This window comes from Mesoplodon densirostris, chromosome 4 (assembly GCF_025265405.1).
Source record: "Mesoplodon densirostris isolate mMesDen1 chromosome 4, mMesDen1 primary haplotype, whole genome shotgun sequence".
In the NCBI taxonomy this organism is placed as follows: Eukaryota; Metazoa; Chordata; class Mammalia; order Artiodactyla; family Ziphiidae; genus Mesoplodon; species Mesoplodon densirostris.
The window spans coordinates 41254284-41269023 of NC_082664.1; the positions used below are offsets into that span (position 1 = coordinate 41254284).

General features: G+C 42.1%; 1 protein-coding gene across 1 annotated transcript in view; it reads right to left on the reverse strand.

Annotated features, from left to right (window-relative positions):
- SYT16 (synaptotagmin 16) overlaps positions 1-12660 on the reverse strand; it is a 255605-nt gene extending 242945 nt beyond the window's left edge. The window contains exon 1 of the mRNA XM_060098066.1: positions 12578-12660. Within this exon, the coding sequence (XP_059954049.1) occupies positions 12578-12590 (13 nt within the window). The 5' untranslated portion in view covers positions 12591-12660. The remainder of the gene's footprint in view (positions 1-12577) is intronic.
- Between the last annotated feature and the right edge of the window lie 2080 nt (positions 12661-14740).

Here is a 14740-nt window from a genome sequence, read left to right on the forward strand (position 1 = left end):
ACTAAAGCTCCATCCAGAACTCCCTGCCAAAATGAAGCCCAGACCACCATGAAGAACACTCTTGCAAGCAAAAATTAAGACTATTCAGAGCCTGCTCACTAGCCCAAGAAAGAGCAAAGACATTGCTGAGTGTCCCAGACCTTGAGTTAAAAAAAAAAAAAAATCACCTGTAAAAAATGGAAATTCTAAGCTCACACAAGATGAGGGGGTCTAAGTTTTTTCTCCATGCATAGTTTAAGAATGCAAATGAATAGTTAATATATAAAGTGATCCAAGACCACTAAAATTCCTAGGGATCCAGCAAACACAACATTAAAATCTTTACCCTTAGCAACTCTTCCACAGCTCAGGGCTTACAGAAAACTCTAACAATAAACTACCAAAATTAAACATCACAGACCACATAAGGAAACAAATCACCATAAGAGTGAGTAGCAGACCCCAAAATTGACACATCAAGAAGTAAAAACAATAGACTAGAAAAGAATCATGTTTTTAAATAATTTGGAAACCACAATGAAGAAATAAGATACTATAGGAAAAGAACAGATTTTTTAAAGTAATCAAACAATTTTTTAAATAAAAACTTATCACTGGAATGAAAAATGATCAGTAGGTTAAATAGCAGACTAGATCTAAGTTAAAAGAGAACTGCCGAAGTGGAAAACAAATCTAAAGAAATTATGAGATGGGGGAAGGGAGGAAAGAAAAGAGAAAGAATGAGTATCACTGAACAAGTGGTTAATAGATATGAAACACAGAAAGAGAAGCTGCAACATATGTCAGTCTAATAATGTTTAAGAAGGAAAGAACTGGGGGCAGGGGAAATAGGGGGAGAGGTAATGCTCAAAGAGATAATGACTAAGAACTTTCCAGAATTAGGGAGCTGAGAATTAATACTGAAAATGTCTTGAACAAGATAAATAAAAACAAATCACCAAAAAAGAAAAAAAATACTTCAGTATAAATCTAACAAAATATTACAAGATCTATATGAGGAAAACTATAAAACTCTGATAAAGGAAATCAAAGAAGAACTAAATAAATGGAGAGATACACTATGTTCATGGATAGGAAGACTCAATATTTTCAAGATGTCAGGTCTTCCCAAATTGATCTATACATGTAAAGCAATCCCACTAAATATCCCAGCAAGTTATACTGTGATATATATCAACAAACTGATTCTAAAGTTTGTACGTTGAGGCAAAAGACCCAAAATAGCCAACACAATATTGAAGGAGAAGAGCAAAGTTGGAAGACTGAAGTTACCTGAATACAAGATTAACTAGTAGTTACAGTAATCAAGACAGTGTAGTATTGGAGAAAGAATAAACAGATTAATGGAACAAAATAGCCCAGAAATAGAATCCCATAAATATAGTCAACTGATCTTTGACAAAGGCTCAAAGGCAATACAATGGAGCAAAAACAGTCTCTTCAACAAATGGTATGGAACAACTGGACATCACTTGCAAAAAAATTAATCTAGACACAGACCTTACACTCTCCACAAAAATTAATTCAAAATGGATTAAAGACCTAAATGTAAAACACAAAAGTATCAAGCTCCTAGAAGATAACATAGGAGAAAACCTAAATGACCTTGGGTATGGTGATGCCTTTTTAGATACAACACAAAAGGCAGGATCCATGAAGAACTGATAAACTGGACTTCATTAAAATTAATAACTTCTGCTCTGTGAAAGACAATGTCAAGAGAATTGGAAGACAAGCCATAGACTAGGAGAAAATATTTGCAAAAGATACAGCTGATAAAGGACAGTTATCCAAAATATTCAAAGAACTATATAACTCAACAATAAGGAAACAAACCACTCAATTAAAAAAATGGATCAAGACCTTAACAAACACCTCACCAAAAAATATATTCAGATGTCAAATAAGCACATTAAAAGATGCTCCACATCTCATCAGGAATGTGAATTAAAACAATGAGATACCACTACACTCCTAGTAGCTAATGGCCAAGCAGAAAGGCTCTGGGTTCAATGAACCAGTCATCTCTGGTGGTAAGGATGAAGTTCTGTACTGAAAACAGGGTCTTTGGGAAGAGCCCCAAAATGAAGGGAAAGACCACTGGACATCTTCACCTCCCAAACTCACAAGATGATAAAAGCTGGGCCTACATGCATGCATGCACAGAGTAAGAGACAGAAAACATTGTTCAAGGGTCACTGAAACATGAAAACATTGTTCATGTTATAAAAGTAGTTTTGACCTTGCTGACCCTCTAAAAGTCTTAGGGACCTTGACCACCCTGGGCTCTCAGGTCCACACTGTGAGAACTGTGTCAAGGATGGGATCCAGGAAAGAGGAGGCTCACAGTAAAGAAACAGACTGAATTTAGCAAACATTTGAATGGTTACTCTAAGCAGGCCACCATGCTTATTCAATAGAATGACAAAGTTGAGGAAATATACCTAAAAGTAGATCTTTTCCTCAAGGGGCATATAGAATAGACAGAGGTTAAAATAGAAAAATATAACCAAAGAGGTATAGGTAAAATGAATGATGGATTCTGTTTGGGAGAGTTGATAAAGATGTCAAAGACAAAAAAAAACAGCATGTGATTTGGACCACAATGGGGGAGAGACACCTTTTTTCTTTTTTTTTTTTTTAGATGTTGGGGGTAGGAGTTTTATTAATTAATTTATTTATTTTTGGCAGTGTTGGGTCTTCGTTTCTGTGCGAGGGCTTTCTCTAGTTGTGGCAAGTGGGGGTCACTCCTCATCGCGGTGCGCGGGCCTCTCACTGTCGTGGCCTCTCCTGTTGCGGAGCACAGGCTCCAGACGCGCAGGCTCAGCAGTTGTGGCTCACGGGCCCAGCTGCTCCACAGCATGTGGGATCCTCCCAGACCAGGGCTCGAACCCATGTCCCCTGCATTAGCAGGCAGACTCTCAACCACTGCGCCACCAGGGAAGCCTGAGACACCTTTTTAAGAAATTAATTTCTGACTCTCCCTTTCTATTCATTTTATAAACAGTGATTTTATCAGATAAAAACAGAAATGCTTGTCTCAGGGAGCTAACTCAATTTCTAAAGACTAGGATAGTCTTATCTCGATTACAAGGAGCTAATGACTCTGGTTACAGCTCTTTTACTATAGAAGAGCTTTCAGGTGACAAGTAGCAACCAAAAATGAAAGTGCTCCGAGTTTCAAGACAGGGACATGAAGTCAAAATCAATACTTTAGGGGTGGGATAGGGAGGGTGGGAGGGAGGGAGACACAAGAGGGAAGAGATATGGGAACATATGTATATGTATAACTGATTCACTTTGTTATAAAGCAGAAACTAACACACCATTGTAAAGCAATTACACTCCAATAAAGATGTAAAAAAAATCAATAATTTACATTAGGCAAACCTTTTCCGAATAGTTTCATTTTCTAAGCTCTACCTAACTAAGGGTCAATAATTTTAAAGGAAGAATTCAAACGATAGTTTGTCTTTGCACAGAACAATACTATCAGGCAGTAAGGAAATGTCTAGTTTCCAGGTATCTGTCACCCTCTCACTAAGTCCAAAAAAAATGATTTGAAATGGATAAAACCACTTGTAAGAGTATACAGTACAAGCATATAGAGCCTTAAACCTTAAATTGTCTCCTATCCCCATGTGATGCCTCACATGCTAGCAAGGAGCCTTCATAAAATCCATTTGCCCCTGAGAGAGAACAGCTTCTCTTTGACACAATTCTCATCCCCCTTATTGTTCTTACTGTGTCGTTCACCAACTCTCAACTCAAATTTCACAGCTTCGTCCTGACTTCCTTTACTTTTTAACTTCTCCAAAAAGAATGTGAGTGTTTTCATTTTTATAATTTTGTAACAGCTTTCATAAAATGAATTCACAAGGCATGCACTCTTCTGCTTATTCAAGCTCCCTGCAGCAGCATCTCATTCAGACATGACCTTCCCAGTAACTGTTCAAAGGCCAAATATTACCTTCCCTGCCCCCCTTCCACCACCATTCTTCCTACAGCACATCAGCTCTCTGGCAGGAGGGAGGAGATCAATTTCTTTTCTGAGAAAGGCAATTATCATTTCAGACTTTACCATCCCCATGTTATCTAAAGTTTAAAAGAGAAATGTGATACTCCAAACAAAAATACAATTGAAGCTGTAGATACAAAAGTCTCATGGGAGTACGGCAGACAGAACCTACGATGGTCTCCAAATGTCCCCATCTCCTAGTACTCATGCCCTTGTTTAATCCCTTCATTCTGAGTTTAGCCAGAATCTATAACTTGCTTCTAACCAATGGAATATGACAGAGATTTTAATACCTGTCTTGGTAGGAGACTCTGTCCCTTCCTCGCTTTGATGAAGTAAGTGGCCATACTGGGGAGGCTCACGTCTAAGGATGACCTCCAGCCAAGAGCCAGCAAGACATTGAGGCCCTCAGTCCATCAGCCCACAAGCCCAAGTCTTTTCAGGGCCTGAGTCTTGCCAACACTATGTGAGCTTGGAAGGTGATCCTTCCCCAGTCAAGCCTCAGGCCTTCGGAGGAGAACCCAGCCCTGGCTGACAGCTTAATGGCAGCTTTGCAGACTCCTGATTTCCAGAAGCCCTGCCCAGACTCCTAACCTAGAGAGCTGACAAATGTGTGCTGTTTTAATCCACTGAGTTTGTTGTAATTTGTTATTCAGCAATAGATAACAAATACAGGGAGAGCACAATACAGAGAGGGCCTCCCAGGGCAGGAGTGAAACAGAGAAAGGCAACTCTCAGAACCTGGATGGTCAAGGTCAGGACCAGCAGAGACAGCAGGCAGATGAGGTCATTATATATGGACATTACTAGAAGATTAAGCCTTTTTAGAGCTCAGTAATGGGACCACCAGCAATATCCTCAGGCTTATCATCATCATTGGACAAGCTTTTATAAGACTTCAGAGCCAGCTCTGAGGACACACCCCAAAGCAACCTCCACCCAGTGCTACAGCTACCCATCAGTCATGGCCACACAAGAGGCAGGCCACAAAGCCCAGAGAGATCCCCGAGAGCCAATCAGCAGAGAGGATCCCAGAATGCTCCTGGATCTTCAGTAAAAGACGTAGTTGTTGGAGCCCCTCTAAGAGCCCAGCACTGAAACCTCCCAGGTTGTTAAAGGCTGTATGTACACATATGCACCACAAGCCCACGTACTCACATGCTGCACCACACTTGCACAAAACAATGAGCACTGGAAAAGAACACATCACAATTAATACTGCTACGTAAAATCTGAGTTCTGCACCTCCCGGTGATTCTCCTGGAGTCTCTTCCCTGCAGTCTTACATTTCTAAACAGATCATTTGGTCTTCATTTTATATTCTTCACAAGGGAAAACGGAATCAATGACTAGGGACCCCATTTCTGAAGGTCGGACCTTTCTTGTAACATAAGGCACATACTATGGGAAGGATGTTGTAGGGAATGAGACAGACAATTATTTAATGGCTACTGTGTGCACGATCTCAGTTAATTCTTGCAACTCCTCAGAGCGGAAAAAGACAAAGACTCCAGGAAGTTAAACAACCTCCCTGAGGTTACCCAGCCAGTAAGTGGCAGGGCCAGAGTTCAAAACTCTGAAACTAGGCCTGTGCTTTCTTCGACCACCCCACAGAGAGTTCATCAATCTTTTGAAATTTCTATTGAGCTAACTAAATTGAAAATCTAACTTTGACTGGTAACAGATTATGATTAAAGTAGTATATAAATATACTAGTATATAAGCCAGGGAAATTTTCACATAGGGTGGATAAAATCATTAAACGTCTCTTAACCTTTGCTCCATTGTAAGTCAAACTATAAAATGTGACTTAGTGCATTCCTAAAATTAGAACTCTCAAAAATATTATACTCTGGTAATAAGAAAATCTAATGTAAAGGGATAGTATCTATGCATAAATTTAAACTGCCTAAAATCAGTTGTGCATAGTCCCTTAATGCAAGGTTGATAACTGCACATAAGAATTCTGTCTGCAATATGTGCTTCAGATACCTCCCTAATTTATTAGAAAGAGCCGTCAATCATTTTACCATCATTTTAACATACAGATAATCATTGTCAAATGGTATAATGGGCATGTTTTAAATCAATCCATAATGCTAAATAATAGTAATTAATTACTAAATGATATCCTAGTGACCTAAAAGAATAAATGTAATCCACATCTACCCACACTCAGGAGGTTTACTCCTCCCAAGAGATCTGGCCCATTTCTATTACAAAACATTAGAAAGTCAGCTCAGTCAAAAAAAAAGCTTCACTGGACTTACTAAATCAAAGATGCCATGCTGAAATTCAAACTTAGGGAATTCTACTCAAATAGTATGAAATTAGTCATTCTAACTTTCAGAATGTTTCATTAGGATAACATCAAATAAATAAATTGGTCCAGAATACTGTCTCCTTACCCATCTTTATGTTTTCTTCAGGAATTTAATTCTTGGTTTAAAAACAGAAGGAGGAGTTTGGAAAACAAAACAAAAACAAGCAGCTTCTCAGACTCCTCTTTCTTCTACACCATTTATAATTACCCAAGCTTTGTCAGCTTTTCAAACTCAGAACAAGTGCACAACCCATATTTGTCAAATCAGTGCGTTTCTCAGAATTCTGGTTACTATCCTGCAACACGAACAAGTTCTAAATGCTATCATCTTGTATTACAGAATTGTTACTTTTCTTAAGTGCAATAGCAGCATGAGGATTATGGGAGAAAAAAATGTACACAGAAGCCACTGAACATCAGTGGTTAAAATAACATGATGTCTTGGAATTGCTTTCAAAATAACACCTAAAAATGGGGGAGGGGGAGAGCGGGTATGTAAATGCAAAATGCTGATAATTTTTAAAGCTGGGTTACCTGAGTACATGGGGTTCATTATACTATTCTCTCCTCTTTCATATGTACATGAAATTTTCCATAATAAAAAGTTTTGTGAACATCATCATCTCAAACCAGAATTAGGAGTCCAGAATTGTGTCTTTCAATATTATTTCTTTCAAAAAGTACACTAAATAGTATTAGAGCACAATGCCTAGAATTACAGATCAGCATCTCAGTGCTGTCATTTATGGGTTTTTTTTTAATTGAAGTATAGTTGATTTATAATGTTTTGTTAATTTCTGCTATACAGCAAAGTGATTCAGTTATACATATGTATCAGAAAGGGAATGTAAAAAAAAAACAATACCTTTTAAAAATCTCACTAAAAAAAAGAAAAATACTTAGGAATAAACCTGACCAAGGAGGCAAAGACTTATATGCTGAGAACTATAAAACATTAATAAAGGAAACTGAAGATAATTCAAAGAAATGGAAAGATATCCCATGCTCTTGGATTGGAAGAATTAATATTGTTAAAATGGCCATACTACCCAAAGCAATCTACAGAGTTAATGTGATCCCTATCAAATTACCCATGACATTTTTCACAGAGCTAGAATAAATAATCCTAAAATTTACATGGAACCATATGCTTTGTTTTGTTTTTCAAATTTACAGAAGAGTTGCAAGAATAGTACAAAGAACTCCTAGATTTGGCATATTTTATCTCCTTCTTTCTTGTATAATACACATATACATAAATATGCACACATATACACAAACATTTTTCTCCTAAACCATTTGAGATTTAGTTGCAGACATCACGTCCCCTTACTCCTAAGGACTCCAGTTTCCCCTAAGGAAGACAGTCCCTTCCAAACTGCAGTAAAAACATCCTATTTTGGGAATCTAACATTGATACAAGGCTATTATCCAACATACAATCCATATTCAAATTTCCCCAATTATTACAATTTGTCCTTTGTCGCATTTTTTCCTGATTTGGGTCAGATCCAAAACCATCTATTGCATTTACTTATCTCCTTAGTCTCCTTCAATCTAGAACCGTGCCTCAGGCATCTTTCATGACACTGACTTTTGTGGAACGTCTCCAAATGTGGGCTTGTCTGCTACTTCTTCCTGATTAGGATCAGGTTATGTGTTTTTGGCATTAAGTGTCACTGTATCCTTCTCAGGGCTTCAGATCAGGAAGCACAGGATACCAGTTTGCCCCATTACTAGTGATGCTAACTTTGATGGTTTGGTTAAGGTAGTGAACCCCACGTCTCTGCACTGTAACATTACCCTTTTCCCCTTTGCAATTAATAAGAAATCTGTGGGGCAATTCCCCAAAAATGTAAATATTCTGGCCTTCAAGTTTTCACACAATACTTTAGCATCCATGGATGATTACTGTATGAATCAAGTGTTCCTATGATGGTTGCAAAGTAGTCATTTTCTAACTCTTTTTGTCTATATTTTTTAGTTGGCATCATTTCCAATCGTAATAAATATTAAAAACTTACAAACAAGTTTACTCAAGAATTTGAGTACTTTTTCACTCAAAGTCAAGCAATTTTCTTTTAAATCCTCAACACCCTAAGTCCTGAACATCTCAAGTGTAACTGTTTAGCAGAGATCCCTAACCTTTACCTGCTTAGAGCCTAAATTTGATTTTTCCCTCCCCTGCTTTCTCTTCCTTCTGTCCTCCAGGACTAAGCAGAGTGGAAATTGCTGCTGGGATAAGTAGGATGAGTAAGAAGGAAATTCCAGGTTGTCGACCAGTAAACAGAGGGAGGAATGGCCTGTGGGGTAGCAACTTGTGGATGGACCCGGCCAAAATGACACACTACCAACCAGTAAACCAGGAGCAACCAGACGGGGACTAGATATTTCCCTGATGAAGCCAAATATTCATCCACAACAGCCCCAAAGACCCATCCACCCGAGAGTTCCAGGGCATAATACAATTAGGTATCTCCAACATTGCCCAAACATGCCTGGCAGTTCCTGAGAAATTATGCTTATAAACAGACTACAGTGACTTTAACAATAAAGACTCATAAGGGGAAGTATTAGTAGTGGAACGAACGACATAAATGGAAGAAAAAGAGAAAACTACTTCACTATGATCTGGAAACACAAAACTATCTGCAACGCTGTAACCGAAAGTGGGGTCCGGCAGCTTGCCACTCAAAAGCCAATAAAGAGGCAAGGCTGGTGGAAAGGAAAGTTTGCTTTATTTTGGATGCTGACAAACTTGGGGCGGGGGCAGGGAGGAGGCAGACTTCTGTCCAAAGCCCGCCCCCCACCCGACAATCAGTGGGCAAGAGCTTTTATAGGTGAAGGGAGGGGGCTACATGCAGAAACAGTACAGTCAGCTGTGCCAGTCATCTTGCAATTGGTCATGTGGTGGTCTGACCAGCATCATCTTGATTGTTTTAAATACGATTAGTCTTCAGTTCCAGGGTCAGTTTGTTCCCACTTCCTTGAGGCCAATTCTTGGAATTGTGGCAGCTTATGTCATGGCTACAGCCTGGTCATCATGTAGTTAACTTCCTCCACCTGGTGGAGGTTTTAGTATCCACGAGACAGCTCACAGGATAGGGCTCAGAATATTATCTATAGCCCTTAAGGAGGAACTAAAGGTCCTTAACTATGCTTAAAGACTAAATTATTATTATTTACTCTTGTTGGACTGTTTTCCTTTGTTTCTGCATTTTCTCACTTCTCTGATTAAACTTATTCTATGGCTAAAGTTTTCCCACAGACAAAAGGCAGGCGGAGGACAGCGGGGGCAAGGGCCATAGGGTCCTGCTCCATTTCAATACTTATTACTGAGAAACTCAAGAAACATAGGTCAAATACCTATGTACCACCACTTTAAATAATAACCAGGCTGCTCATATTAACAGGGTTTTAGGGTTTTTTTTTCTACTAGTCTCACCTTTTTTCTATTACAATTCCTCCCAACTGTTTCAACCTTTTAAAGATCTTATAAACCTGAGTTATACAAATAAAAACATGCATAGCCCAAGGGGAATTTAGTGTGAAGATCTCAAAGATCCTTATCATTTCACCATAACTCTCTGAAAACCAAGGTGAGGCTCTCAGATTCTCCATTCTTCCTCTGGAATCTGCCCTCAGACACCATGCTGTCCGAACATCTTCGTTCTATTTGTTACATTCTTTTCGGTGAACATTATAAGTTGTCAGGCAAATATTTTTAAAATATCTCTATTTTATACACATTTACATACCACATTCGTAAAGGAGGTCCTTCTGGATTCCTTCCAGAAATGACTGGAGAGGATTCAGGTTTTGATCGGCTTTAGAACTAATTTTTCTCTCAAGGGGAAATTTCTTGGGGGCCAAAAATAGAGAAAGCAGTCAGCTATAGCCCTAAGGCAACAGTGCCCAGCTTTGATTTATGTTCATGAGGCCATGTACCCGCCACACAGTGACAGGACTGAAGAAGGGACTGTCACTCTGTGCTCCTACCTGCCTCTCACCTGTCATTCCCACACTTACAGATGAGAGAAGGACAGGGAGCATGGTTGCTTCACCTGGAACTTGATAGAAACATAAAATTCTCAAACTACAACCCAGGCTTACTGAATCACAGACTCTGGGAGGGCCAGCAATCTGTTTTAACAAGCCCTCCAGGTGATTCTGATACAGATTAAAATCTGAGATGTATTACTTAAAAAAATAATGTCAAAGTATTTTTGAAAGCTCTTGGAGTAATTCTAATAAGCAACCAAGCTGAGATCACCTTTATGCTAACTGTAAGGGAATTGTGGGACTGTAAGCTGTAGATATCGTCAAGATTTAGAGAGAATTTTTCAAGACACTGGCTGAGAATACTTCCCTTCTTTTCATTTCCCTAGTAGGGACACATAGTAAGCCTCTCACTCTACTTCTGAATGAGAACAAAGACAAACTAATTATCCTTTACCTCTGGAAACCTTTCATAGTTTCAGCTCCATGCCAGCTGAGAACGAACATAATTAAGATTGCACCTAAAAATCGGCTCAAGAGCTAAACTGGTTGAATATTACCATTTTTTCCATAAACAAAACAAATGGGCTGAAGTTTGATTCTTCAGTAGAGTTGAATATAGCTTGTAAGGAAGTCGAAGAAATATTTCTCTAAATAAACTGGGCAGAGCACAGCTAATTTTTTTTCTAGGATACCAAATGTATCATCTTTACCCTAAATATAAGAAAATGAATAATGGTACACTGTCCCACAGCATTTGTGGGATGCAAAAAAATGCCTATAGATACTTCAGGGCCCTTTGCCTTTGTTTTTAAGGAATACAAGAATAAGGCCAAATCTAAGTATCGTCCTCTTTTTTGAGTATTACTTTGTTAATAAAAGGCTAAATCCATAATTTCTTTTCCTAGACAAAAAAAAGTGAGCTAAACTACACTTTTTATAAATGAGCAAAGAAAAAGAGAGGTTTGGCTCAAATTAGCCAATTTTATTATAAACACCTGATCTCGATTTTTTCATTTAAAAAGGGGGAGAGCATGTGGGTATCTCCACACATATAAACTGATGGCAAAGAAAGAGGGCAACTACCCTGTACTAAGAGCTACGATGTGCTCATCACCGTGCAGGAGATGTGACAGATTTGTCCCGACTTTAAAGATACAGAAACTGAGGTCATTTGGAACCTTCCATGGTCCCATGGAAGTGAATTTCAGAGGTTTCAGATACAGGTCTGTTTGGCTACAGAAACCCATGTTCTCTGCACTATAGCAAAGCTGTGTTCTTGGCTGGGATAATAGTTTGTTTAAAAGAAAAATAATAATAAATTATTGCAGAAATGCTGACCCCCATCTTCCCATCTTTGTCCCTTCTCACCTTTCAACGATGACTACCAAAGGGCCTCTCCAGCCAGTACACCATTCATTCATTCATTCATTTAAGCCCCTAACATGTGCCAGGTCTGTACTAGGGGCTCAGACACAACACCTCCTGCATGCTAGGTACGCAGCAGGTGTGACCAGTGGTTTTACTCGGACCTCCCTTTGAGGTTCCACCAACACGCATCCAGCTTCCAACACAGCTAACTTAACCAGCTTTCACAGATATGATTCTATTTCCAAAAGCACTGAGCAATAAAGCAGTGGTGCCAAGATGCCGAAAGCAGGCCAGCCCAGAGCCTTCCAACACTTCCGTTCAGCAGTTTTAACCTGACACGTCCGCGCGCTCACCTCGTTCACTGTCCATGGTGACCAGACACGTTCTCCGGCCGCTGGGAACACAGCCCGGCTGGGGCCACTGGGCAGCCGACCGCTCAGGCCACCCTTATGCCCAGAAGGCGAGCACGCAAACCCAGCCCAGAACTCGGGGCGAACCTTGAATTCAGCGCCAAGAGCTCGCGGCGCCTGGGTGGCAAGGCTCCCCAAAGGTCGGCTCTAGCCCAGGGACACCCCCCCAAAGGGCTGCGTTGGCAAGGCCCGCTGCCCCGCGGCATCGAGCGTCCCCTCCACCTGGGCGTCCACCGCGCGCCCTTCTGCCACATCCCTCCGGGACGGGCTGCCAGGGCCGCCTGCGCCTCTCCAGTAATACCCGGCCGCAGAGGGTGACGGGCGGAGGGGCGAGAGGGCACCCGGCCGCGGCTCCCGCGACCCCTGCACAAAGGCGGGCGTCGGAAACAGGAGGACTTCCCACCCCCGGGCCCCGCGGCCTCCCACCCGCGGCCTCCGCCGCCCGAGCGCACTTACTGTCGGTCGCCATGGTCCGGCCCGGGGCTCCGGGGCGGCCGCCAGCGCCTGAGGTACCGGCGCCGAGCCGGGCCGGCGCGCTCCTCGCCAGGCCCCGCGCGCTCGGGGGCCGCGCCGCGCACCGCCCCTCCCGTCGCGCGCCCCCGCCGCGCCGCCCCGCGCCCCGAGAGCTCAGGCCCGCGGGCAGAGTCGGCCGAGCCCCGGAGCCCGGCGGCTGAAGCGCGGGTCCTCCTCCCCGACCCTCCCCCTAACACAATGAACGCAGCCACTTGGAAGAACGCTCCTGGCCGCGCTCCTTTCCCACCACGTTCCCCGCTACGTTCTCGTTTACTTCTCACCTTTTCCAATGTCCACCTCATCCTTGCCTCGACCTTCCTGCCTGCGGCTTGGCACCTCCAACCACTGGAAGGAGCAAAGCAGGAAAAGAGAGTTGAGAGTGGGAGGCGCCGCTCAGCCAGGTGCAGGACGCACTAATCTCCTGGCCCGAGAGCTCCTGGGAAACCCGCCCAGCACCACCCTGGTAGGTTCCAAGGGTCCCGTGCTTCTCGTGTTACCATCTGTTTGGTCTCCAGTGTGAAACCAGTGTCTGGCACATAGTAGGCTCTCAGTAAATATCTGTTGGGTAGGTGGGTGAATGGCTATATGACGGAGGCCTGCGTGAATAAATGAAGGATTGAATAAATGGCCAACTAACTGGATGCCACCTGGATGAGCAACTGATTAACACATGACCACCGGCCCAACCCAGCCCTACCAGCTGACTGTGAGTAGATCCTCGAGTACCCTGAATCAGACTGAATGAGGGAGCCAATGGATGAGTTTTATGCCTCCCAGGCCCTTCATGATTCAGGAGGGCTCCAAGCTGAAGCCATCTGTGAGAGATGTATGAATGTTCCTGAAGTCCAGAAACCAATTTCTGATGGGCTCTTGGTATATCAGGGGGAGTGGTACCTGAGACCCCCCCCATGTCCCTGATGTAAACAATCAAATGACTCAAACATGTGTCCTGAAGCACATGGTGGCTATTTACTTCTTACGGATACATCTGTTTGATGCATTTGGGGAAGCACCTTCCACCCAATCAGTAGGGATCCCAGTAGGGCTCACCCCAGCCCTGGGCTAGACACTGAGAAGACACTGAAGTAAGGCAGGGGCAGAAGCAGCTCCCATTTGGCTGGGCAGACACAGAAGGCAACCAGGGAACAAGCCAGGACTCCTTTCTGATCCATCCACAGAGCGCAGATGAGGGAGACATGGATATTCTGATTGGGCCCCATATCCAGAGCCAGTACATCTGAAGTGAGACTGAGGGCATCATTTCTTTTGTTGTTTGTTTTTGATCGTTTTGTGTTTAACACAGGTGATTCTGAAGCACACTTATAATTAACCTCAGAGGTCTGGCTCATTTGGCTTTCACACCAACCCTCTGTGGTAGGCCCCAACGCAGAAAGACTTGAAATGGGTTAGATGGAGGACGGGGGGTGGGGGGAAAGGATTAAATATGACCCCGGAGTTTTGACCTTGTTGGAGGCTCACAAACCAGGAGGTTAAGCTGATTTGAGGGGGAAGATGGTGATTTGGGTTTGAAGTCATTTGAAGGGTCCGTAGAACATTGATGAGGTTCTTTATTCATTAATTGAGCCTACCTGTGTAAGTCAGAAAGAGGAAAAACCATAACTCAACGTATAAGTTCACTAATTGTTTTCTGGATGACCAGTTCGAAAGCAAGTTTATTAGCCTGGAGCCAGGTGTCAGATGAGGAGCGTTAAGGAATAAGTAGACCTCAAAGAGGTAGAGGCCCTGGTATAGATAATTCTCTCCAAAAGTCTGGCAGTACAGGGCATGAGGAATGGAGAGCTTCAGAGGAGAACAGGCTTGAGGTGAGATTGGTTTTTTGTTTTGTTTTTTAAGATAGAGGATTGTTCAGAAGGAAAGACACTTCTGCCCTTCTATTCAAATATGTAAAAGAAAAAAATTCGCTTTTCTACAACTAAGTTAACTTTCTGGCCCAAGTCCGAATTCCACCTATTGTTAGGAACCTTGATGTGAGTCAGTTCGTGATACACTCCATCAGTTCAGAGGCAATTCAGAGATTTCCCTCCCCACTTTTTCTTGCAGTTGGGGAAACGTTTGGAGGAAAGGGTTATAAAGCATCAGGAATGT